The following is a 26,472-nucleotide window of genomic DNA, read 5'->3' on the forward strand; positions in this document are numbered from 1 at the left end:
GGTGGGTGACGGCTTATAGTCAGGTGCGCCGAAAATGACGGTATATAGACATGTAAATTAGGGCTGTCATAATTATCGCATTAACGGGCGTTTTTTTTTTTTTTTTTTTATTAATTACGTTAAAATATTTGACGCATTTAACGCACATGCCCTGCTCAAACAGATTAAAAAGACAGCAGTGTCATTTCAACTTGTTACTTGTTTTTTGGTGTTTTTCCGCCCTCTGCTGGCGCTTGGGTGCGACTGATTTTAGGGGTTTCAGGCTTCAGCACCATAATTATTATTGACATCAACAATGGTGAGGTACTAGTTTATTTTTTGATTGAAAATTTTACAAACTTTATTAAAACGAAAACATTAAGAGGGGTTTTAATATAACATTTCTGTAACTTGTACTAACATTTATCTTGTAAGAACTACAAGTCTTTCTATCCATGGATCGCTTTAACAGAATGTTAATAATGTTAATGCCATCTTGTTGATGTATTTTTATAATAAACAAATACAGTACTTATGTACATTATGTTGAATGTATATAGCCGTCTTGGGTCTTATCTTTCCATTCCAACAATAATTTACAGAAAAATATGGCATATTTTATAGATGGTTTGAATTGTGATTAATTACGATTAATTTTTAAGCTGTGATTAAGTCGATTAAAAATTTTAATCGTTTGACAGCCCTAGTGTAAATCTCAAATTATGCTTTACTTTTTCCAATTTCTTTTGTAGGTTTTTTTCTTTTACATTAAAAAAAAAAAACAAAAAAACTTGAAATCATCGGCAATGTAACACCGCCATAGGTAAATCAAATACTGTACTGTATTATCTTCAGAATATTTGTATTTATAAAATTATATTTTCCAGTTAATTTAACCCCTTGATGCCAAAATTGAAAAAAATAACTCATCGGCAGCCATTGACGCCAACTCCCCGTCAAATTGGATTGGACGTCTGTCGCTGTCAATGGTAGTAAAACATGATCACTCAATGGAAGTGAATGATTTAACACTTAAAAATCTTCCACTTGCGTTTTTGCTTTCAAGTAGATGCTAAATCAATTGCAATAGTTGACTAAAATACATCATAAATATGAATAATAGTAAATATAATAGTTTTTAAAAGAGTTAAGGCTGCTTTGATATATATACATATATATACTTTCAAACATAGGTTTACTAAAGAGACATGATCAAATTAATGAAATCACATTCCTTATAAACCACACAAATTGGAGAACTTCGTCAGGATGTTGACGTCATCGGTTTTCCTTGAGAAATAATAAAAGTGTTTAAATTTTTTTTTTTTTTTTTTTTAAAGCACATATGTATTGCGTTGTTGTGTCACGCTAGCAGGGTAGTGCTGAAAAGAGGCGTGTCCAGTGAGTTTTGGCGTATGGATATAAAAGTTGATTTCATCGCTTCGGGCCGTCTGTCTGCTTCCAGCCAACCCGTTGACATCCACACAACGTAGACTGCTACCACCTCTAACATCACAGGTTAGATTTTTTTTTTCAATATAGTTGTTTAATATGGTAAACATTGCAATTCTTGTGATATTTATTGGTATTTTTGAACCATTGAGCTTTATCTTATGAACAAAAATATTTTTTTTTGCTTAAATGTATTAATAAATTTACTGATGGTTAAAATATGCAGCATTAAAAAGACTGTCTCCCCCTAAAACCCACTGCTAAATTTGTAGAGAATAGATAAGTTAAATATTTTACTGTTAAATCCATTATTTTGTTTGTAAAATTTTATATTTGGGAATTTATCATTATATAACATTTTGACAGTGATTTAGTGACATGTAAGACATGGTTTTGGTAGTAGTTCATGGTGTTATTTTAGGAAAATGTGTCGTAATATGTGCTAGTATATGTAAATATACGTGTTGGTATAATTTGGTTTAAGTCATGCATACTTCACTCTAATTGGATTTGTAGTCACAAGAGCAAACAATGTGCTGAAGTCAGAACACGCACAATTGGCATCTCATCCTCACACTCAATGATCCTCTGTCGTCAGCATGACTCACCGTCACTCTGTTTAACTATGTTTTTTAATGCTATCACAGCGTTTTAGTCCAATGGAAATAAGCCAGAGTTTATTCAAAAGGGGGAGTACGTGCACTTGTTTCATAATGGGTCTTGAGGAAAACGTGTCATTGTGTTGTAGTAAACATCGATGAAAGTTTCGGATTGACACACCTAGCTTAGATTTTACAGAAATAAAAGCAGCGTATCATGTATCAAGACGATATATCAATTGGTAGCCCTACGCACAGTCATGGTTGTACTTCCCATCATGCATTTGGGCAGAAGTTAAATGGCTGCAGTATCATTTACTGAAAGCTCAACAAATACACTAGATGGCAATATTTAGTCACAATATACAAAGTCACATTTATCCTTTAAGAATTACAAGTCTTTCTATCCGTGGATCCCTCTCACAGAAAGAATGTTAATAATGTAAATGCCATCTTGAGGATTTATTGTCATAATAAACAAATACAGTACTTATGTACTATATGTTGAATGTATATATTCGTTCGAGTTTTATTCATTATTTTCTTAATGCATTGCCAAAATGTATATGATCGGGAAAAATTATCGGGAATGATTGGAATTGAATCGGAAGCAAAAAAAAAAAAAAAAAAAGCAATCGGATCGGGAAATATCGGGATCGGCAGATACTCAAACTAAAACGATCGGGATTGGATAGGGAGCAAAAAAACATGATCGGAACAACCCAAGTAAATATGTTGAATGTGCGGCTCGTCTTTAAGTTCACTGAGGCGCTGCATTACCACAACAAAGAGCTTTTTATGTTGAAATTCTTGTGAATAAACGCTTAAATCCCTGAATTCTTTGTAGATATGGATGTAAAACAGTCTCGATTCTTCATAAAAACGTGCAGGTAGCATTTATTTTACGTAAATATTGCGAACTATGATGCCAATGCCTTAGCAGCTAATTTCTCAATTTTTTTCACGTCATCAAACATCAAAATGCAAGCATGGTACGAAAAATATAATAATTACCTTGAATCCTTGAACAAATCACTCCTGAGACAATCCTTCCTGTTTGTATGTGGAACAGCTTTCATACTTTTCTCAACATAAATCAGGCGTTGGATCGCGTGTGTTTGTGAACAGCTCCTCTTGATGTGGGCGACCCCCTGGTTGAACGAGTTGCACAGTGCATGGCTGAGCTGACCCGTCAATAATGATGATGTCTATGAACAGAACAATTGGCTAACTCGCATTGCAAAAGTCCGCTAGCTTAAATGCTATAAAATGCTAACGTTTTTTTGCTCTTAACATGCTCTTAACAAATTATTCCAACACATATTCTCGCAAAAAACTGCTAAATATAACGCTTAACTAAATTACGAATGCATTAAAAAATCATATTAGCTCAAACAAAAACTTGAACAATCTTATGTTAGCCTTAACAGGGAGCAGCTGGATATGTCATATACACTAAACTAAATGCAAACACTTTATAAACAAACCATTACAACACCACTATATTAAAAAAAAATCCTTGAAGAAACAAGCTTTTTTCTAATAGAATTACTCGAGTTAATCGTTGCAGCACGTACCCATGACACGCTGATTTGCTGGGTTTGTTTTCCCCAGGAAACATGGACGTAAGTAGTTCCCCGCAGTATCAGATGCAAGCGCAGGTAAGGTTTGCCTATTTTCCCAATCTAAATATGAATGTCGACGCTTGTGTCGATGTTGCTCTGTCAAGTTGGTGTCCTCCATCCTGTCAACCCTCTCTTTGCCTCGACTCTCCATCCTGGCCCCTGACCTTCCCCCCTGTTTACCCTCTCCTCCTCCTTCCCCCCTTCAGTGTGCTGACCCTGTGTATGGCAGTTGCCCGCCTGGTTCTGCCCCACAGACTAGCACCATCTGGCCCAACCAGACACCCGGGAACACCTTTCCTATGTGGCCTGCACAGAACACCCAACAAATCCCGACTACCCAGCAGGTCCAGCCCACCCAGCAGGTTACAAATGTCATTCCTTTTTTAAGGGGGCGGGATTCTAATGCCTATGCATTAGACAAATATGTTTGTTAGAGGTGTGCATCGGCACTACCCTCACGATTCGATTCAATTAAGATTCGGAGGGCCACGATTCGATTCGATTCAGAGGGTCACGATTCGATTCGGTTCGATTCGGCAATGCATCGCGATGCTTTAAAGCCTCGGATGCATTAAAATTCTAAAGCAAAGCATATTTTTCGGGAATCATGAGGCAACACAGGCGGTCAGACATTTAACAACTTTTTATTGGCTCTTGTGTCACTCCTGGTTGAGGTCAAATGAAAATACTTTCAGATATATATATTTAAAAAAAAACAGATCACAGCATTTAATTAGTGCTTTGAATGAGACCAGGGCTTTCTCTTTTTTTTTTTACACACAATAGCAGCCTTTCACACAGTGCAACATCTGAACTCCTGTGCAAAATCAGTAATAACGATTACTGTATTTTAGTCACAACGACCCATCAATAAAAATATTCAAGTAAATATTAAAGAAAACGACAAAGAAAATATTGTAGTGCAGCAGCATCTTTATCGCAATATCAATCCAGGGATCAGTTCAGTTGCAAACAAAACATCAACTAAATTGCAATGTAGAACAAAAGTAAAATGTAGGCCTAGCCTACAAAAAAATCCAGCCCGACCCGACATGGCCCGCTGGTATTGAAGCCCGACCCGAGCCCGATCAATTAACGAGATTTGCAAGCCCAGCCCGAAAAACCTGATTATTATTTTTTTTTTTTTTTTTTTTTTTGGAGTGACGCGGCAGCAGCAGCAATTTATTTTCATTTCTTCGAGTTGGCACAAAAAAACGCAAGTTTTCTTAATGTTTAAACAGTCTACATATTTTTATGATCATTATAAAAGCATTTACACAACGAAAAAACGCTGGGAAAGTTTAATATTTAAAAAAAAAAAAAAACTGCGGTTTTGCAGACACACAGAGAAGATTCAAAAGGATCAGATTTCTGTTGCCTTTGTGTGCATAAATAAAAGTGTCCTTCGTAACGAATTCTCAGTTGGCAGAAAAAAAAACGCAAGTTTTCTAAATGTTTAAATAGTCTACATATTTTTATGATCATTATAAAAGCATTTACACAAAGAAAAAACGTTGGGAAAGTTTAATATTAAAAAAAAAAAAAAACATGCGGTTTTGCAGACACACAGAGAAGATGCAAAAGGATCACATTTCTGTTGCCTTTGTGTGCATAAATAAAAGTGTCCTTCGTAACGAATTCTCAGTTGGCAGAAAAAAAAAAACGCAAGTTTGCTAAATGTTTAAATACTCTACATATTTTTATGATCATTATAAAAGCATTTACACAATGAAATAACGCTGGGAAAAAAAAAAAAAAAACATGCGGTCCACGGCGTTCATGTGCGTGCACAAGCAAATGCACAATACAGAGATCCTGCTCTCGGTTTTATCCCATTTTTTAATTTTTTAAAAAATAATTTATTAGTCCAGCGCGGCGGCCCGATTTCGGGTCGGGTCGGGCCCAAAATGTTAATCGGGTTCGGGCACAAAATCTAACCTTTAAGAGATAGGACATAACATAACAATGGCTGAAGCGGAGAAAGAGGGAGCGAGAAAGATTATTGATGCACCTAAGACATTGAAAGCAGACATCTGGAGACATTTTGGCTTCTACGAGGTTGGTGGGAAACTTGACCAGAGTTATGCGCTGTGTAAAAAAACGAAACATGAGAATAATAATACAAATGGGGAAACCAAATCCGTTGCATCACCGGAATTGCGCAGGGAAGATTTTTGAACGTACTGATATATTTAAAAATGCGTTGAATCGATTCGACTCGTCCATGCCCCGCATCGGGATGCATCGCCGCATTGATTATTGTTGACACCACTAATGTTTGTTGCTTATTTTTGTCAGGCCCCACAGCCTCTGCCATGCTGGACCGGGCAGCCCAACACTCCCTGCTGGTTAGGAACTCAACCGTTGCCAGTCTCAGGACCCACCCCTCTCCCAGTCCCGCCTCAGGTCCTAACACCGTCCCCCGCCCCGACCACAAACGTAGTCCCTGCTACTACTCCAGCCCCGGCTGTGGCTCCAGCACCTGGTCAAATTTGCCACCCTTGTTGGCCGGCTCAGTACCAGCCTGCCCAGCCCGTCCAGCCTCCCCAGCCGCCGGTTCAGCCTCAAGTACCCATTCAGGTGCCAGCCGTAGCTCCAGTTCCTGCCCCGGCACCTGCCCCCATTACCAGCCCCGCTCACACTCAGTCTTCAAGCATCCATCCATCTTGGCCGGGATGGGTCGCCCATCCTGGTTGGCCTTACAACCCCGGACAGCCGGGGTGGCCTGGACAGAACCCGGCCCTGGTGCCGCAACATTGGTTGCCGCCCACATCCGGACCGCTTGTAAGTAACAAACCAGTTGAGACGATCTGAGTTTCTTCCATATTGACATTGTTTGTTCTATGACTTTTAGAGCGTTCCTTACAACCTCAACCTGGCCCGAGGAGTGTACGACAAAATGATGATGACCATCCTAGGGCAGATTAAACCAAATGCCAAAATGTAAGTAGTCCAGAGTCCGTGGTTCCCTTTAAGAAATAAATTGATCAATATGTTGCTAGGTTCACTGTTAACTTCCTGCGAGGCAATGACATCGCCTTCCACATCAACCCTCGCTTCAGCGAAGGGGGCAAGCAGGTGTTGGTTCGTAACCACAAAGTGGGCGAGCGTTGGGGTTCCGAGGAAAGGGACCTGAAAGGGCCCTTTCCCTTTGCCCTGGGGAGCCCCTTTGAGGTGAGTGACAGGATGTCTTCCAAAACCGCAGCTTAAGCCGCACTATAAGCTAGCAGACTAACTGATGCTACACGTGACGCACTTGACTGACTCCAGGTTACCGCTCCGCGGGTTGAATGTCAGGCTAACGTTTGGCTGAAAAGGTGGAAAGGGTTGGAAAGGCGTTTGGGAAAGCTGATCCTAGATCAGTGACGTGCCGCCCCGCAGGGAGACTCCTGGAGGTCAGTCGTGGTCTCATGTTGTTGCTCCATTGCTTCACTAAAAAAACTGCAGTGCAAATGAACCGCAAAATTAACATGCGTTAGAGCAAATCATTTTGTATACAGTGCCATCTGCTGCACCAGGTGGGGCACTGCTCCACTGGCCCTTTAATGCCAAATCGCAACCATTTTAAAATTTTTCCACGTCTGTTTGTTCCAGATGAAGATATTGTGCACACAGGACTCATTCCGCGTGGCGGTCAACAATATCCCGTTGTTCGAGTTCCGCCACCGCGTTCGCGAGCTCAACCAAATCAATAGAATCAACATCCTGCACGACGTCGTCCTGACTTACGTCAACGTGGAGACGCTTCCGTAGACCGCTTGACAAATTCAGAAATCTCATCACTGACGTAACATTTTAAAAGTGTGATTAGCTTATTCGCTGCCACAGACTGTAATAGACGTTCTATTTTGATTTTTGAACATCTATCGCTGTCAATAGCATCGGGTGAGTCAAATGTGTGACAATATTACACGTGTGTTAAGCTCCTTCACCATTTAACGCACACTAATACTAAATAACACTGGGTAACAATGAGTAAAAGAAAATGTTGTTTTAGGTCTGACAGGTGTTTTTACCTCATTTTTGGGTACAGAATCCAACAGCTCCGCAGCTAATCTACTTATAATGTTGTGACTACTTGCACACAGTGTTGTTTTTGGCAGCCCTTTTTATTTTCGTTGTAGCCTCATGAGCGAAAATACTAATTAGTTCTAGTCATATTTTAGTCTTTTCAAAATGTGTTCATCTTGTTATAGTCAACAACAACGCAGACACATTTTGTTTAGTTTAAGACAACAATTACTCAAAATGTTTTCGTTTATAAACTTTAAATGTTTTATTCTATGAATAAATAAATTAAAGGTTTCCAACAATTTCCAATGAACGTTGACAGGGGGCCGGACCAAATGTGGCTGCAGGCCGCTGCAGCAACCCCTGGTCTACAAGGACACCACCATTTTCATGATCATAATACACAGTCAGCAGGAAAACAGCATATTATCTGCAATTAATTAAACTCACCTGGACGCCACAAACTATATGTAAAATGTTTTCCAAGAGTTTAAGAAGACACCGAGTCACCACGCTAAATGCTAATGCTAACGCGAACGCTATGCTAACGCTACAAGTTAGTGTAGTGTGTGATGATCACTCAGCACAAACCTTTAGGGGCTAAAGTAACATGGCATATCTAGCCAAGATAAGAAAGCAAAACTTACCAAGCAGCACCTGACACATACAGTTGTGGTCAAAAGTTTACATACACTTGTGAAGAACATAATGTCATGGCTCTCTTGAGTTTCCAGTTATTTCTACAACTCCGATTTTTCTCTGATAGAGTGATTGGAACAGATACTTCTTTGTCACAAAAAACATTCATGAAGTTTGGTTCTTTTATGACTTTATTATGGGTGAACAGAAAAAAGTGATCAAATCTGCTGGGTCAAAAATATATATACAGCAGCGCTAATATTTGGTAACATGTCCCTTGGCCATTTTCACTTCAATTAGGTGCTTTTGGTAGCCATCCACAAGCTTCTGGCAAGCTTCTGGTTGAATCTTTGACCACTCCTCTTGACAGAATTGGTGCAGTTCAGTTAAATTTGATGGCTTTCTGACATGGACTTGTTTCTTCAGCATTGTCCACAAGTTCTCAATGGGGTTTAAGTCAGGACTTTTGGAAGGCCATTCGAAAACCTTAATTCTAGCCTGATTTAGCCATTCCATTACCACTTTTGATGTGTGTTTGGGGTCATTGTCCTGTTGGAACACCCAACTGCGCCCAAGACCCAATCTTCGGGCTGATGACGTTAGGTTATCTTGAAGAATTTGAAGGTAATCCTCCTCCTTCATTATCCCATTTACTCTCTGTAAAGCACCAGTTCCATTGGCAGCAAAACAGCCCCACAGCATAATACTACCACCACCGTGCTTGACGGTAGGCATGGTGTACTTGGGGTTAAAGCCCTCACCTTTTCTCCTCCAAACATATTGCTGGGCATTGTGGCCAAGCAGCTCGATTTTTGTTTCGTCTGACCACAGAACTTTCCTCCAGAAGGTCTTATCTTTGTCCATGTGATCAGCAGCAAACTTCAGTCGAGCCTTAAAGTGCCGCTTTTGGAGCAAGGGCTTCCTTCTTGCACGGCAGCCTCTCAGTCCATGGAGATGCAAAACACGCTTGACTGTGGACACTGACACCTGTGTTCCAGCAGCTTCTAATTCTTGGCATATCTGATTTTTGGTGATTCTCGGTTGAATCTTCACCCTCCTGACCAATTTTCTCTCAGCAGCAGGTGATAGCTTGCGTTTCCTTCCTGATCGTGGCAGTGACAAAACAGTGCCATGCACTTTATATTTACAAACAATTGTTTGCACTGTTGCTCTTGGGACCTGCAGCTGCTTTGAAATGGCTCCAAGTGACTTTCCTGACTTGTTCAAGTCAATGATTCGCTTTTTCAGATCCATGTATGTATATTTTTGACCCAGCAGATTTGATCACTTTTTCTGTTAACCCATAATAAAGTCATAAAAGAACCAAACTTCATGAATGTTTTTTGTGACAAAGAAGTATCTGTTCCAATCACTCTATCGGAGAAAAATCAGAGTTGTAGAAATAACTGGAAACTCAAGAGAGCCATGACATTATGTTCTTCACAAGTGTATGTAAACTTTTGACCACAACTGTATGTTTAACAAAATGAGCCTGGAATGGGCACAGCCTTACTCACCAGAGCGTGTGTGTGGTGTCGGGGGGAATCGTGGTGGAGGCGCAGCACGTCACATGAGTGACACGACCAAACACTGCTTTGATGCGACTAACTACACGTACGATAAGAAAATATCACACATTGTGAACTTATGACGGAAACTATGGCTAATTTTCCTCTCGTCTAGTCCGACGAAAACTGGCATTCGTATCGTAATGTTTTAGTCTCCCAAGACACATTTTTAGCTTGACACGTCATCGTCATGAAACCATGTTTATCGCCGAAATATTTTCATTATCGCCATTGTTGACGAAAACAACACTGCTTGCACAGTTATAATCGTGTAGTCCTACAGTGTTTAAACGAGGAGCCTATCGTGTAAAAACTGAGCTGAGATTAGTTTTGGATTCAAAACAGCTGTCAGATGTTAACAAAAATTGTGTTCTCCAGTGTAATCAATGTAACATTTATACATAGTATATTTAAAAATATGTGTTGTCAGTGTGTTCCATATACCACATGTGAATTGACTGTGTATATTTTCGATTAACAATTAAAACATGAATAATAAAGCTTTTTTTTCTTTATTGTTTGTGTCTTTACTTCATGAACTTGATAAGATATACACAATTCACAGACAAAATGTTTCTGATTATCATTTCGACTTATTTTTCACTCCCATTGACAGCGATAGACATCCAATCCATTTTTTTACTGACCTTCCCAGTCAAAATGGATTGGACGTCTATCGCCACTCCAATGAGTTAATAGAGTTAATACCATACATTTTTATTGTACTGACTACAAAAGACAATTTCAACAAATAAAAACCCAGCAAAGGCAACAACTTTCTTGTAGAAATTAAGGCCAACTGCTTGACAGTGCAATCAAAACAAAAGCACCTGAGAGACTTCCTACTTCACATCTTGCCGCCCAGCTTCCTCTCCACAGACTTCAGCAGTAGCTCCGCATACTGCTCCAACAGCGCCAGAGCTTTGTCGCTTTCAGCTTTATCCTCCGATCCCCAGATTGCGCCGTTGGACATCGGGGACCCAGGCAACGGGTCGAGCTGGGCTTTGGCCGAAGCCAACGCCTCGGACAACACTTTCACCATCTCCTGACGACCTTCTTCTCCGCATTCTGGAGGGGAGTGGAGCACCTAAAGTGTAATATAAAAAAGCACGTAAAAATTATAGGTCAACTGATACGGGATTTTCAAAGGCCGAATTTTGAAAAAAATATTCAGTCGATTTCCAATGTCTATAGCCAGTTAGGTAACCCGATATACTAGTATACAAGGATGTTGATTATAAAATGAAAGCAAAACACTCATTAAATACATGTACAGTGATATGAAAAAGTATCTGAACCTTTTGAAATTTCTCACATTTCTGCATAAAATCACCATCAAATGTGATCTGATCTTTGTCAAAATCACACAGATGAAAAAACTGTCTGCTTTAACTAAAACCACCCAAAAATTCATACGTTCAATTAGGATAGTATGCAAACAATGACAGAAGGGGGAAAATAAGTAAGAGGACCATCACATTTCCTACTTTGTGGCCACCCCCTTTGGCAGCAATAACTTCAACCAGACGCTTCCTGTAGCTAAAGATCAGTCAGGTACATCGATCAGGACTAATCCTGGCCCGTTCTTCTCTACAAAACTGCTGTAGTTCAGTCAGATTCCTGGGATTTCTGGCATGAATAGTTGTCTTTAAGTCATGCCACAGCATCTCAATGGGGTTCAAGTCTGGACTTTGACTTTGCCACTCCAGAACGTGTATTTTTTCTTCTGAAACCATTCTGAAGTTGATTTACTTCTGTGTTTTGGGTCAAAGTCTTGTTGCAGCAAACTATTATATATCAGCTAAAGAGCCAATCTTTAAATAGCGCCATATATTTGCCAACCTTCAGTAAAAATACTTTAAACTCAAAACTAGAGATACCACAGTTGTCCGAGAAGCGTTACTACAGTTGTAATTATGACTTTTTAACCAATAATCAATATCCCGATATTGTCCAACTCCAAAAATCTGTTACCGATACTAAACAGATACCGATGTATAGAGTCGTGGACTTAACATACAATGGCTAATTGTTTTGTGATACCCCTACTGGATGCTTTAATAATGATAAAGGTCAAATAACAAATCCCAAGCATCTTAGTTTGGAGACGCCTAATGGTCAATAAGCATAACTGTTGTGCTAAGTTTTGACCAGCTCTAGCACAAAGGCAAAATGCGTTTACATTGACCAGGGTCTCTGCAGGTTTCAACTAGCCAAATTTAAGACTTTTTAAGTCTTTTTTTAAGTCCATATAGCTATTTCACATCGGTACCGGCAACAAACGTACGAAAAACTTAAAGGAAAATGACCGGGCAGCACAGATAGTTCCGTTTTGAAGTTCCGTTTTGGTGTCCTCAAAAATCAAAACATTTAAAAGCAAGACTAAAGTTCATTCAAGTAAATAAAAGTAACATCAAAAGATTTTTTAAGCCCTTTCAAAATCACATTCAAGACCTTTTGTGAGATTTTAGGAGAATTTTGGTCATTTTAAGGCCTTTAATTCTAATTATTGGATTTTTTTAAGACCCCGCGGATACTTTGACATTCACTTTGAACCCAACGTGCATATTGGCCCAAAACCGATAATGAAAAACCGATGTCGATATAAGGGGTGTCCCGATCGCATATTTTTGCACCCGAGTCACCTGATTTTGAGAATCTGCCGATACAGAGCCCCGATGCAATACTGAAAAAAGTTTTGCTCATTTTTTTTTTTTAAAAAACAAAAGTTCCAAACATGCGACTGTCCCACCGTGCCGCTTTCACAATGTGAATTATTTTTAAACGAGGATAATGTAGAAAAATGCTTCATTAACTCCACTCAAATCCACTCACGATTTGCCGTTACCTACACAATGAGTTGCCACAGCACAGTTTAACGATGATTGACACATTTGTGCCTTTGATCGTTGAGCTACCAAGCTTCTCTGGTAAGATCAAACCCACCAACCTGTCAATAATTGTTAACTTTAAGTACCAAACGCAAGCTGGACAGTTTGGCTTCACTGATTAGCAGGAGGGAGGGTGAGAGACTGTGGTGCTGTATCCGCATGAAGCAGAAAAACATATATTTTTTAAATTAAAAATCCTATCCTTTTCACCCATTTCCAATCCCCTAGTAAAATGGCGCTATCGGCCCGGCTTCTGATCACGTGATCGGATCAGGACATCCCTAACCGATATTATCCAATATCATTTTTTTTAAATGCTGTTATCGGCCCGGACAATTCTACTCAAAACTAAGCACAAACTAACCTCTGTGTAGAGCGAGATAGTTCGCCTCAGACTGCAATAAAGCTCAGTCGCAGCCTGCTTGCAGGAGTCCAAAGATACAGAATCACCTGCAATGTGAATAGAATACAGACATAAAATAAGAAAATACATTTTTGAACAACATGAACGCACATTTATGTGAAAACGTGAAAAGGTGACCTCAAAGAATACAGACGAGCAACAATTTTGCAAGTACACTCACCGGTGTGGCAGTGCCAGGTTGCCACGGGTGACACAGACGGAGAGACGCAAGCCAGCGGCGGCCAGCGTGAGTCAGAGTGACGACGAAAAGGGAGAGGAGGAGTAGGAGGTAGAAGAAAAGGAAAACGAGCGCTAGTAGATGAAAGGTCAGTGGGAGAAGGAACACCTGGATGCGTGAGGGTACGTTCCGCCACCAGGGGGAGCGCTTCAGGAGGCGATCCTACGTCTTGTCTATTGGAGAAATATAATGACATGAATATTGTAGATTCGGTGGTTATATACTAACCCTTTATAGGACATTTACCTAGCATACCGGGTGCCATTGACAACGCTAGACCCAAGGGCGTAGGTTTGCATAGGGATGGAAGGGACATAACACTACAAACTTTTCAGAATGCTCATATTGTCCCTACAAACATTTAGTGAGTTCACTTATATAGGTAATTTAGATTGTCTTCCCGTATTTTGTAAGGATAGAATAGACCCTACCATTACTAAGTGACTTATTTTCATATGTTCAGATTTACATTTATCCCTTTTCACTTGCTGAATGTGCCAGTCCAATTTTTTCCCCCTCAAACGTACGTTTGATTGGCTGATGACTTGACACCCCCCCCACCCCACCACACAGACACAGACGCACACTCACACAGCTCCTAAAGAAATACAACTTACCGCCTCCTCTTCCGTGGAGGGATATAATAAGGTTTTTTCGGCCAGTACCAGCCACTGTAAATAATGTAAAAAGACATCAATGTTGTGGAGATGGGGGAAACACCACTAATTTTGATTCTGAAAGTCCGACCTGCATCAGAGTTAGCATAACATTAAACTGTGCGAACCTGCTAACCTACAAAACTACAGGCGTCAGTCCAGCTTCCACAATAAACAACGAAGTTAAGCTAGCCCATAGACTTCATAATGTACATGGGGCATGGGGCCGATAAATGGGGGGGCTGCATTGTTGGCGAGGCCGTCTGAAATCACAGACAAACAGCTTTTTTCGTTGAAGATTCTTGGTCAAAAGCCAAAAAAAAGTGCAGTTTGCATTTATTTTGCGTAAATATGTCGAAGTACAATGCTAGTCTGTCAGTCAATATAGCTAGCGGCTGCCTTATGTAAACAGAGCTTTTCCGGTGAAAATTCTTGTGAATAAATGCTTGAATCCCTGAATTCTTTATAGATATGGACGTAAAACAGTCTTGATTCTTGGTTAAAAGCAAAAAAAAGGTGCAGTTAGCATTATTTTACGTAAATATTACGAACTGTGATGCCACTGCAGTAGCGGCTAATTTCTCCCGTTGATTTTTTTCACGTTTCAAAATGGATGCATGGTACGAAAAATATAATAATGACCTTGAATCCTCGAACAAATCACTCCGAAGACAATCCTTTCTGTTTGTATGCGGTACAGCTTTCGTACTTTTTTATCAGAAATCCGGGGTTAGATCGCTGCGTGCGTGTTTGTGAATAGCTCCTCTTGATGTGGGCGGCCCACTACTTGAAGGCGAGGCGCAGTGCATGACCGAGCTGACCTTTCAAAACCATTCTGAAGTCTATGGCTAGCCCTCCCTCATTTGGATCATTGTTTGCATTGATCATTTAGCCTTTCAATTCATTAGCTTCATATTTGTGAGAAATGTAGCCCTGACCCCTGTTCAATAATCTGTGTGGTTTTATTAATTTCCCATCCCCAATAAAAAGTGTACATGCAGGTTATGCTTTATCGTCCATACCAATGTTGAGACCAAACCTACACCCTTGGCTAGACGTCAAATCCATTTGGACTTAGAGGACTAGCAGCAAAGCAGGAAAATAGATTGGACGCCAATCACCATCAATGGCAGCCAAAGAGTTCATAATCTTGAGTCGAACTCACCTTTCAGATATGGATATTCGTTTTTTCTCTGCTGAACCTTAAAGAAAAAGAACATGTATATTTAAACAAAACAAAAAAATCAACATTGTGTCATTACACTATCTCTTGTACCAAAAACATGCCCCAAAAAATGTTTACACGTACACTGCACGTTGCCCATTAAAATTGGGTCGGTGTAGACTTACCTGTGTAAGCTGTGCGATCGCACGCTGGTCCCACAGTGGGAGAAGAAGCTTTGGTTGGACTTCCTAGGTAAAAAGTACTGGCTTTCATGTCCAAGCTGCGTCGAGGGCTGAGAGGCTGCTTAGGCTGAGGGATACGAGAGGGCGCCGGAAGGCCGGCGGCGAGAGGGTGCCAAGATGTCTCCGCCCCGTCCAGATCCCCCCAGGACCTCCGAGCTTTGGGGAAAGGTGACAGGTCCAGAACGCCCTCCCCCACGGATGATGAACGGCTGCTTTTAGCCATGGAGCTGGCCGTCGGGCTCATGTAGGAGCGAGGAGACAGCGGCGAGCCCGGTGAGGGCGAGGACACGTGCGAGGATGAGGGTTTGAGAGGGTCACGGTCCAGGAGGAGATACTGGGGTCTCTTGCACCACTCGCGGCGCTCACTAGAGGGCAGTGGTGAGCGTGGAGCTAGAGGGAAACGAACACAGTTTACAGCAGTGCTTCTCAATTATTTTCTGTTACGCCCCCCCAAGGAAGACGTAAATGTTTCGCGCCCCCCCCCCCAACTCTCTGCCGCCACTGTAAATAGTATCATTCGTCTATATTACTATTATAAGTACGCCTCAGCCTAACATTGTGTCCTTTTTTTTCTATTAAAGAAAAAAAGTAACATAGATCAACTTATAATAAAGTATAACTTTTTTAACATTGTGTTGCTTGTAACAGAAAAGACTTAACGCGCATCAATTTGCCTGAAGTTAAAAAAAAAAAAAAGTCACATCCAAACTGTAAAAATTCACTCAAGGTACATTTTTGACCATTTGATACTGAAAAATAAAATGTAATAAAATCAGTAAATAATAACAAATTCAAATTGATTAGAAACATTTACTCTTCAGGACAACATGCCAAAAATTTTGACCGAAAAAAAACAAAACTGAATAGAAGGGGGGAAAAAGGTCTTTGGATAGAAGGAATGTTTTTATTTTCGCTGATTCACCACAGTGCTCACTGGTCTACTGATATAACACTGACAAAGCGGGACGATTGTGACAATTGGCAATATTCGGCACATTTTCGCTGAAAAACAATCAAGCGGCTTATCAATGAGATTGAGGTCTAATGTCTTTAAGTGGCGTCTTAACTGATTTGGCTTCTCCGCTATAATCATTTTTAGACTCAGTAAACAGTGGTCTTTCCTCATTTCCCACTCTATTAAAAGTCAAAGGCAAACGGCCCGAAAAAAGCGCATTCTCGGCGGCCGAGGGAGAACCGTAGGTGAGGGCGGTGGTCGTGACGATCCCAAGCCGAAAACGGCACTTCTCGGCCGGACACGTGAGAACCGAAGAAGACAGTGGGTCGCTGCGTGAGTCCAGCTCTGCATGAGTCTCTTCCGTGTGCTCTTGCTTACTTCAAAAATACTGCACGCACTTTGAAAATGAGAGCGCCACTGCCACCCACGGAGTGGATGTGCAAGTACACTTTATTCTAGTACGGCAAAAAAAAAAAAAAAAAAAAAAAGCATGTTCCCCGAGGTCACTCGCGCCCCCCCTGGCATCGCTCTGCGCCCCCCTGGGGGGGCGCGCCCCACCATTTGAGAAGTACTGGTTTACAGTACTACTAAGAATCTTATGACAAATAACGTCATTTATGATATCATTCGTGCCTTGTGAATAATTGTTAATTAATAAAAATGAATAGTTAATTTAATCAAACTTAAATTTATTTATGTATTTAATTTATTCAAATTTGAATAAGTCTTATTCAAATTTGTGTATTTCACATTTTTTATTGTTTTAAAATCCATGCACATATGGACGAGGATTTAAAAAAATAAAATAAAAAAACTAAGTCAACCTAGTTTTATGTGAGTGTATTTATTTATTTATCTAAAAAAAAAAAAAATTTTAATGATATTTTGGGGAGGGTTTATTTTAATTATACTGTATATGAATATAATACACTGTACATACAGTGGTATGAAAAACTATCAAATTATCAATCAAATTATCTATCAAATGTGATCTGATCTTTTTCAAAATCACACAGATGAAAAAAACAATGTCTGCTTTAACTAAAACCACCCAAACATTCCTAGGTTTTCGTATTTTAATGAGGATTGTATGCAAACAATGACCAAAGGGGGAAAAATAAGTAAGTGGACCATCACAATTAATATTTTGTGCCCCCCCTTGGCAGCAATAACTTCAACCAGACGCTTCCTGTAGCTGCAGATCAATCTGGCACATCAAGTCTGGACTTTGACTTGGACACTTCAGTAGGCCTAATGAGTAAGATTTTGAGTTACTGCTTATTTATGTTAGATTTTTTTTTTTTTTTAAACAATGGTATTTTTTTTCTCTCAGCACAAACTTAAGTGAGCAATATGTTGTTGATATGTTGTTAAAATGATACTGTACAATAACCCATTACATAACCATATTAAAACAAAGAAATAAAAAAATATATATAATTGAATTAAAGAGAGAAAAAAAAAACAGTAATGAAGCATTATTCATCCAAAGAGCATGAGTGCCCTGCCCTCTAGTGGAGAAAATAGTTCCTGGTTTCAGTAGTGAAAACTGTAGTTCCTTCAGTTACTATTATGAAATTAAAAGGATCATATCTCCGGTTTTGCGTGGTCAATCGGTGCCAAATAAAAACTGCGAGAGAGTTTTAAATACGCGCTTTCGATTGATGTTGATGGCAGCACTCATGTCAAATACTTCATTTGTTACGGTGCTTTAAAGACGCATGATTGAACAGGCTTGTGTGATCATAGAACGACAAGCTTGCGTCCAATTAGTGTAATGGAGTCATGTGATTATTGTTGCGACGCCTCATTAGTGAAATTAGTAGCGCTACTCTAGGGCAATAGCATTGCTAGCTAAAAAAAAAATTTTTTTTAATCCAATATATAGAATAAAGAGGAAAAATGTAATGACTCTTGTGTAGCCCAAAATAACAGAGTAGCGTTTTTTCTTCACAAATCTACTCATGTAAAAGTAAAATCTATGGCTTAGTTAAAACTACTCTTAGAAGTACAATTTTCTCAAAAAGTTACTCAAGTAAATGTAACGGAGTACATGTAACGTGGTACTACCCACCTCTGGTATTCTCATATACACGATCTAGATATTGTCTACATATTGAGAATTAATAATGAATACACTTTCGCAATTTTATTTTAGGGTTTGGGCAAATTTCCTTTGCTACTTCTCATGAAAAGATTAAAATGAAAAAGGTAACGTACAGGCTAAAGTGAGGTTCTGAACAGACTGTGACTTGTGCAGACTGGCGGTTCTGTCGGGCAGAGGCGGTTTGGACGGCGGAGTGGAGAACCTCCAAAGATGAGACCCCGGTGTAGTCTTCTTGCGGGGTCTTGGGATGACCACGGAGCCTGTGATGAACCTAGCAAGAAAACAATCTATTTAAACTGGGAAGCAACAAATGATTGTTTTCAACATCCAATGCAATGGCAGTGAATGATTTAATGTCTTACTTTGGCTCATGGGTGGCACTAGGTGACATCAGGGTCTTGACCTCTGTGGTTCTACTCTGCCCGTTTTCCATCAAGGGGCGCACTTTGGACACGGGAGGCTTGTGGGAGACGCCGCACCTGTTTTGATGTCCTCGTGCCAGGAAGCGTGAGGACATGCTGAGCCTCGGGACTTTGCTTGACTCAGCTGTGAGTCGCACAACAAGATTTAACAATAAGCTAAAGAAAAAAAATCAAATGAAGGCTAAGATTATCTGACCTGCACTGCAGGTGTCTGCTAGCGTCTCAAAGTTGCGCTTGAGGAAATCTTCTGGTTCGGTCAAAGTGTCCTCCACGCTAGTGAACTCCACCATCACTACTTCTTTATCCAACTCGTCTTCTGAGCTGTCCAGGCTGAGGGACGTGTTGTCTGCGGAGTCTGTTGAAGATAGATTGCATAAAGCGCTGATGCGAGAGTTCTTTGTGATTTTCCAGTTTACCATCCAGGATGCCATCCGGGCTAGTTCCTCGGCTATCGTAGCCTAGCGAGCAGGCGCTGTCCGGACTGTAGCTGTCCTGGCTCTGGTTGAGGACCTGGCGCTTCCTGTTATTTTCATCGTCCTCCACCCTGTCGGAAACTTTTACGCCTTCAGATGACAGCCAATCGCAGGGGGCGACACGTTGACGTAAGACGTGGTCGTCAGGGCTGTCCAAGCTCAAGGCGGGTTCGCGGAGGTTCGCTTTGTCGGGAGTGAAGTTCTCCAGCTGTCTAAGGTCCAACATGGATTTGACCTTCAACTCCAAAGAGCCCTTGCGACGGGACCAACGACGGCGAGGACGACGGGTGACGGCGGGTGTGGGTACGGCAGGCTGGAAACAAAAATGTCGGAGGTGCCTTCAACTTTGTTACAGTTTATATCATTAGCATTGATGTTAATATTGTGGTCTATGACCCAAAATATGATATCCACATATACTAGTATATATATTCTTTTAAATGACCAAAACTAGTCACCTCCCCTAAAAAGGGTTAACTTGTTCATGCATGAATTATGTTTTTTTTTTTTGTTTTGTTTGTTTGTTAAAACGTTTTTATTATATTTATATAGGACAGGGGTCTCAAACTTGCGGCCCAGGGGTCAATTGTGGCCCATGGTGAAATATTTGGCAGTCCTCATTTGACATCCAATTGTAGTATTTTTTTTTTTAGCTTCTTTGGTTGCCATAAGTGTTGTTTTTGGCAGCCCTTTTACGGTAATTTTCGTCTCAGTCTTAGTCTTTTGGACGAAAATCCTTTTACTCTTAATCATATTTTAGTCATTTCAAAATGTGTCTTCATCTAGTTTTAGTCGACAGCTATTCAAAATGTTTCGTTTGTAAAATTGAGAACTTTTTGTCTATAAATAAATAAATCTATCCAACTATTACGAATGAACATTGACAGACGTTGGTATTGTAGCATCTACAATGACAACGGCAACTTTGTGATGATAATGCACACTCAGCGGGAAAAACATACATTATTTTCAATTAATTATAACCAGTGTTGTTAATCTTACTTTAAAAAAATAATTACAGTTACAAATTACTTCTCCCAAAATGTAATTGAGTTAGTAACTCAGTTACCTGAATGTAAGAGTAATTAGTTACTTGGCAAAGTAACTAGTGTTACCTTCCATTACATAGTAATCGTTACTAGGTTTGGAAGTCATTTGATGTTGTGAATCAACCGTTAAAGTTGTTAAAATTGCTCCCATTATTGCATTAGTTCCCTTCTGTCTACTTTCGACATGTGAAAGTTTTAAAATTGTTTCATCATTTAAAGATAGATTCAAGTCAAGATTTTGCCGATTTAGGAGTATTTTAGATAAAAAGTTAGTTAGGTTTGTGAGGCAGGTTCTGTACAACAGAGCATTCCTGTGAAGTCTACTGCTTTAAGATGGCGGCTGTTTACGAACGATCATTTCGCATCTACTTCTCTATACATGTGCTAACGCCGCCGTGTCTCATTTCACATCGAGTTCTATATACATGTGATATCTACCGTAGCATCATGTGGGCGTAGTTTGTAGGCTATCGGCTGCAGTCAGGTATTATGGGAGCCACCTAGCATCCCATTTGCAATGGTGTCACAACTCCCTTCCCTTCCGTGAGTCCGTGTCTCTGACTTTTCTCGCGTCATTCAACCAACGTAGTAACGCATAGTAACGCACGCTTTTACATCCTTAGTAACGGTAACGGCGTTGCCAAGATGAGAAAAGTAATTAATTAGATTACTCACGACTGAAAAAAATAACACTGTTAGTAACGCCTTTATACTCTAACGCCGTTATTAACAACACTGATTATAACCACCTGGACCCCACAAACTGTATGTAAAAAATAAAGTTGTCCAAGAGTTTGAAAGGACTGACGCCATGCTAAATGCTGAACCTAACACGAATGCCATGCTAACGCTACGAGGTACATTAAGTATGTTATTATCACTTATATTCTCTCTTGCCAAGATAAGATCTTAACTAGAAAACACTGGTGAGGATGGAAGGGGCTGGTGGCAGCACCTCTCACATGAGTGACACAACCCACGTACAGTGGGGCAAATAAGTATTTAGTCAACCACTAATTGTGCAAGTTCTCCCACTTGAAAATATTAGAGAGGCCTGTAATTGTCAACATGGGTAAACCTCAACCATGAAAGACAGAATGTAGAAAAAAAAAACAGAAAATCACATTGTTTGATTTTTAAAGAATTTATTTGCAAATCATGGTGGAAAATAAGTATTTGGTCTATACCAAAAGTTCATCTCAATACTTTGTTATGTACCCTTTGTTGGCAATAACGGAGGCCAAACGTTTTCTGTAACTCTTCACAAGCTTTTCACACACTATTGCTTGTATTTTGCCCCATTCCTCCATGCAGATGTCCTCTAGAGCAATGATGTTTTGGGGCTGTTGTTGGGCAACACGGACATTCAACTCCCTCCTCACCCCGTAGCGTCAAAATGATAACAAGAACGGGGAGCAAAAATCCCAGGCCCACACGGGGGGACCAAGTGAATGACCTACAGAGAGTTGGGACCACAGTAACAAAGGCTACTATCAGTAACACAATGCGCCGCCAAGGACTCAAATCCTGCACTGCCAGACGTGTCCCCCTGAAGAAAGTACACGTCCAGGCCCGTCTGCAGTTCGCTAGAAAGCATTTGGATGATCCAGAAGAGGACTGGGAGAATGTGTTATGGTCAGACGAAACAAAAATAGAACTTTTTGGTAGAAACACAGGCTCTCTTGTTTGGAGGAAAAAGAATACTGAATTGCACCATACCCACTGTGAAGCATGGGAGTGAAAACATCATGCTTTGGGGCTGTTTTTCTGCAAAGGGACCAGGACGACTGATCTGTGTAAAGTAAAGAATGAATGGGGCCATGTATTGAGAGATTTTGAGTGAAAATCTCCTTCCATCAGCAAGGGCATTGAAGATGAGACGTGGCTGGGTTTTTCAGCATGACAATGATCCCAAACATACAGCCAGGGCAACAAAGGAGTGGCTTCGTAAGAAGCATTTCAAGGTCCTGGAGTGGCCTAGCCAGTCTCCAGGTCTCAACCCCATAGAAAATCTGCAGAGGGAGTTGAAAGTCTGTGTTGCCCAACGGCAGCCCCAAAACATCACTGCTCTAGAGGAGATATGCATGGAGGAATGGGCCAAAATACCAGCAACCATGCGTGAAAAGCTTGTGAAGAGTTACAGAAAACATTTGGCCTCCGTTATTGCCAACAAAGGGTACATAACAAAGTATTGAGATGAACTTTTGGTATTGACCAAATACTTATTTTCCACCATGATTTGCAAATAAATTATTTAAAAATTAAACAATGTGATTTTCTGGTTTCTTTTTCCACATTCTGTCTCTCATGGTTGAGGTTTACCCATGTTGACAATTACAGGCCTCTCTAATATTTTCAAGTTGGAGAACTTGCACAATTAGTGGTTGACTAAATACTTATTTGCTCCACTGTACTCCACTTACAATATGAAAATGTCACAAATTGTGAACATATGACAGAAACTATATCGCATTTTCATCTCCTCGTCGTCTCATCAGGAAAAAAAACTGGCACTCGTCATGTTATGTTTTAGCCTCGTTTTTAGCTCGTTACCGTCACGTCATTGTCATGGTTGCCATTGACAGCAATACACGTCCCCTCCTAGTTGAAATGGATTGGACGTCTATTGCCGCCAATAGGTGTTTTCAATATTAATGTCCCGGTTTTACTAACTACTACAACACAAGCTAATGATAATTTTTAAACAGATGTCCACTGAAGTGGATTAAACAACCAAACTACTGTATCTTCAGTTTATATAAATATTAAGGATTACTTTTGCCGGTTCCCAGTCAGTTGCTTCTTCTGACCCGCCCGTGTCCTCTTCTCCATGGCTGCTGTCAGCGGACGCGCTGTTTCCAGAGTCTTCGTTGCGATCGTCGGAATCCCTGCGGCAGTCCTCATCATCGCGCTCGCTGTCGGAGGACAGCCCCAACAGAGCAGGAGCGCTATGCGCTTCACGCCTGCTGTCAGACGTCACAAATTCATTGAAAAGTCCCATGCAACGCAGAGCGAGCGTGGTATTAGCGGGGTCACCTGAAGGCAGCGCTCTTAAGAGGCTGTCGGAGCTGAAAAAGCCTCTGGCGCATGCTAATGGTCAACTCTGGAGCTAGACGCCACACGAAGATGCAGCTGAGGTATTCAAACAAATAGGGGAAAAATGTTTTAGTCTGATGAATGTTTGTCTTATGTCAATAACACCAATGAAGTGAAATCCTCACCTGTCCCCGGAAACGCTGATCAGATGCCTGCAGTCATTGGTGAACTTCAAACCTGTTACGATCTCTAAATGAAAGAAAAGAACAAATGTGCCGTGTTTGTCTCGTAAGAATGTAACTGTATTTGACGGTACGGGCATCACGGTTCGGTGCGCGCAGTCAAACGGCAAGAAAAAAAAAAATTGTATATCTACAGGTATATCGGAGTTAATCCTCCTTCAATCCAGGGGGCGGTAGAGGTAATGCGCCTAAACCCACAACCGACATTACAGGAAAAACAAAAACCAAAACAGGCGAATAAGAAGTTATCCTTGATCACTACAAGGAAAGTTATGGCGAAAGTACAGAGTGGGAATTATCAAATGCAGGACTTAACTTTTTGTACTGTTTTTGTATTTTCAAATCAGGAAATGTTTATTTTCCTCTTTCCCTAGGCTAGAATAATTGAAATACCGAGTGAGTATTTATTTTTGGGCTATTTCAAGAGATACTATTTGCACTTTTCATTTTATTTGAACCAAGATAAAAATACATCTTATGTGGGAGTGTATGTTCACTGGTAATGATTTACAGTTAACTATGTGTCATTCAACATTGAAAATGGTAGTATCTTATTTTGACTTTCAAAAAAAAGGTTACCAGCTGGTGAGTGCTACCTGACTTTGACAGTTACCTCAGTCGATCTCTACAAAAAAGGGTGTGTTTTCTATTTTTGCACATAAACTGTGAATTAAAGAATGTTACAACAATAAAAACAAATTCTTCTATTTATTTTGCAACTTAATAAGCGCTTTTTCATTTTAGCCAAAAGAACAAACTTTAACTTTCAAATGCTTTAAATTAGGGCTGTCAAAATTATCGCGTTAACGGGCGCTAATTAATTTTTTAAAATAATCACGTTAAAATATTTGACGCAATTAACGCAGAAAATGCCCCGCTCAAACAGATTAAAATGACAGCACAGTGAAATAAGTACTTGTTGTGTTTTTCGGAGTTTTGTCGCCCTCTGCTGGCACTTGGGAGCTACTGATTTTATAGGCTTCAGCACCCATGAGCATTGTGTAAGTAATTATTGACATCAACAATGGCGGGCTACTAGTTTTATTTTTAGATTGAAAATTTTACAAATTTTATTAAAACAAAAACATTAAGAGGGGTTTTAACATAAAATTTCTATAACTTGTACTAACATTTACCTTTTAAGAACTACAAGTCTTTCTATCCATGGATCGCTTTAACAGAATGTTAATAATGGTAATGCCATCTTGTTGATTTATTGTTATAATAAACAAATACAGTACTTATATACCGTATGCTGAATGTATGTATCCATCTGTTGTCTTATCTTGCCATTCCAACATTAATTTACACAAAAATATGGCATATTTTATAGATGGTTTGAATTGCGATTAATTGCGATTAATTAATTTTTAAGCTGTAATTAACTCGATTAAATTTTTTAATCGTTTGACACCCCTACTAAAAATTAAACACCCTTTTTTTTTTCCTTTGGTACCGAACCCGTATCGAACCATGACCCTTGTACCGAAGTACATACTGAACCATGACATGTGCGTACCGTTACACCCCTACTGCCTAATAATTGTAAGGAATTTTGCTATCTTTGCATTGAACGTATTCATTTCTACCGTATGATTACCTGAATGTCCAAACATGGTGGCAACGCACTCCCCTGTGCTGAAATCAAAGATGCTAATGTTCTTGTTGGAACAGCTAGCAGCCACGTACTGACCCGATGGATCAATCTGAACCTGCAACACACACAAAGCCATTTTATTCAGTACCCTTGCACATAGACGTTAATCAGGGCCTGTACATGTTTCAACAAGCCAAATTTAAGACTTTTTAACACTTTTTTAAAACCATAATGAATATAATTAAAGACCATTTTCACATTAATACCTTAAAAAAAAAAGACGAAGGAAAATTGGAGTCCCGGAATTACTTGCAAAGTATATGAATATATTCACAGCTCCTTCACATTGCAATACCAAATGCTTAACCTAATTGAAAACACCAAGAATTTCTCTGTTGTGAATCAATACTCAACAGCCAATGGTGATTGGCTACTTTCCCATAGATTTAAGTACTGTAATTTGGTTCTGTTTAAAGTTTTCTCCGCTGCTTTTCTAACTAGCCTGTCAACACACAACTACGCATGCAGAGCAACAGCTGGTGGTGTTCGATAAATTCTGACTGGAGACCACATGTAGTTCCACTTTGTAGTTACGTTATAGCGTCATCGAAAAACGAAACATTTAAAAGCGAGACTGAAGTTTATGGATGTTCTAAATCAGGGGCGTTACCGGGGGACAAAGGACTCTGATTGGTCCGCTCAGAACGTTGTTTCCAGTTTGGCACAACAACACCGCTGTTTTGAATCCTGCGCTAAAGTCTTCTGTGTGTCGGCTACGCTTCAATATTTGTATTTACGTTTGTTGTTCAGTATGAATTAACTGCAGCTCCAAATAATCGCGTTCAATCTCCGTGGCCACTGCTGTTTATAGCTGGAGGAAAACTCGACAGTCCCCCAAAACCGTACAAAGACAAAGCCACGCCCCTCTAGTGGCTTGGCAGTGAATTACAGAGCAACACTTTCCCTCGACGCAGAACTTTGAACGTTCACTGACAATGTAGGGTCTTTGCCGTCGCTCTGCCGTCAACGGAACACTGAGACATAAATCAGGCCTTAGTTGTTGTTGTATTGCCATACCGTGAGATCATCATTATCGTGAGCCATGTATCGCAAATCGTATCGT

The 26,472-nt window shown here is 40.1% G+C and overlaps 2 protein-coding genes across 4 annotated transcripts in view; one reads left to right on the forward strand and one right to left on the reverse strand.

Moving 5' to 3' along the window:
* The first annotated feature begins 1,370 nt into the window (after positions 1–1,370).
* Positions 1,371–8,363, forward strand: LOC130907735 (galectin-3). 2 transcript variants are annotated; one of them, XM_057823145.1, is made up of 8 exons: positions 1,371–1,497; positions 3,645–3,691; positions 3,862–4,017; positions 5,954–6,439; positions 6,510–6,598; positions 6,658–6,829; positions 6,926–7,050; positions 7,250–7,387. In XM_057823145.1, exons 2-7 carry the CDS (start codon positions 3,650–3,652, stop codon positions 7,019–7,021), a joined length of 1,041 nt encoding a protein of 346 aa, XP_057679128.1. In that variant the 5' UTR covers positions 1,371–1,497; positions 3,645–3,649; the 3' UTR covers positions 7,022–7,050; positions 7,250–7,387. The 2 variants fall into 2 exon arrangements, with proteins under 2 accessions (XP_057679128.1, XP_057679127.1); XM_057823144.1 differs by lacking the exon at positions 6,926–7,050 and having other exon boundaries at positions 1,380–1,497; positions 7,250–8,363.
* Positions 8,364–10,400: 2,037 nt separating this feature from the next.
* The window catches only part of LOC130907515 (mitogen-activated protein kinase-binding protein 1-like), a 46,588-nt gene continuing 30,516 nt past the window's right edge, over positions 10,401–26,472 (reverse strand). Inside the window, exons 18-30 of one of the 2 annotated variants that reach the window (XM_057822693.1) lie at positions 25,353–25,464; positions 23,696–23,759; positions 23,511–23,606; positions 23,251–23,440; positions 19,369–19,738; positions 19,149–19,307; positions 18,893–19,076; positions 18,644–18,801; positions 15,412–15,858; positions 15,227–15,263; positions 13,349–13,578; positions 13,129–13,214; positions 10,401–10,960 (exon numbers count right to left, since the gene is read on the reverse strand). In XM_057822693.1, the coding sequence (XP_057678676.1) occupies positions 10,721–10,960; positions 13,129–13,214; positions 13,349–13,578; positions 15,227–15,263; positions 15,412–15,858; positions 18,644–18,801; positions 18,893–19,076; positions 19,149–19,307; positions 19,369–19,738; positions 23,251–23,440; positions 23,511–23,606; positions 23,696–23,759; positions 25,353–25,464 (2,373 nt within the window). In that variant the 3' untranslated portion in view covers positions 10,401–10,720. The remainder of the gene's footprint in view (positions 10,961–13,128; positions 13,215–13,348; positions 13,579–15,226; positions 15,264–15,411; positions 15,859–18,643; positions 18,802–18,892; positions 19,077–19,148; positions 19,308–19,368; positions 19,739–23,250; positions 23,441–23,510; positions 23,607–23,695; positions 23,760–25,352; positions 25,465–26,472) is intronic. The other variant, XM_057822694.1, reaches the window with a different exon arrangement.

The sequence above is a fragment of the Corythoichthys intestinalis genome, chromosome 19 (assembly GCF_030265065.1).
Source record: "Corythoichthys intestinalis isolate RoL2023-P3 chromosome 19, ASM3026506v1, whole genome shotgun sequence".
Classification (NCBI taxonomy): domain Eukaryota; kingdom Metazoa; phylum Chordata; class Actinopteri; order Syngnathiformes; family Syngnathidae; genus Corythoichthys; species Corythoichthys intestinalis.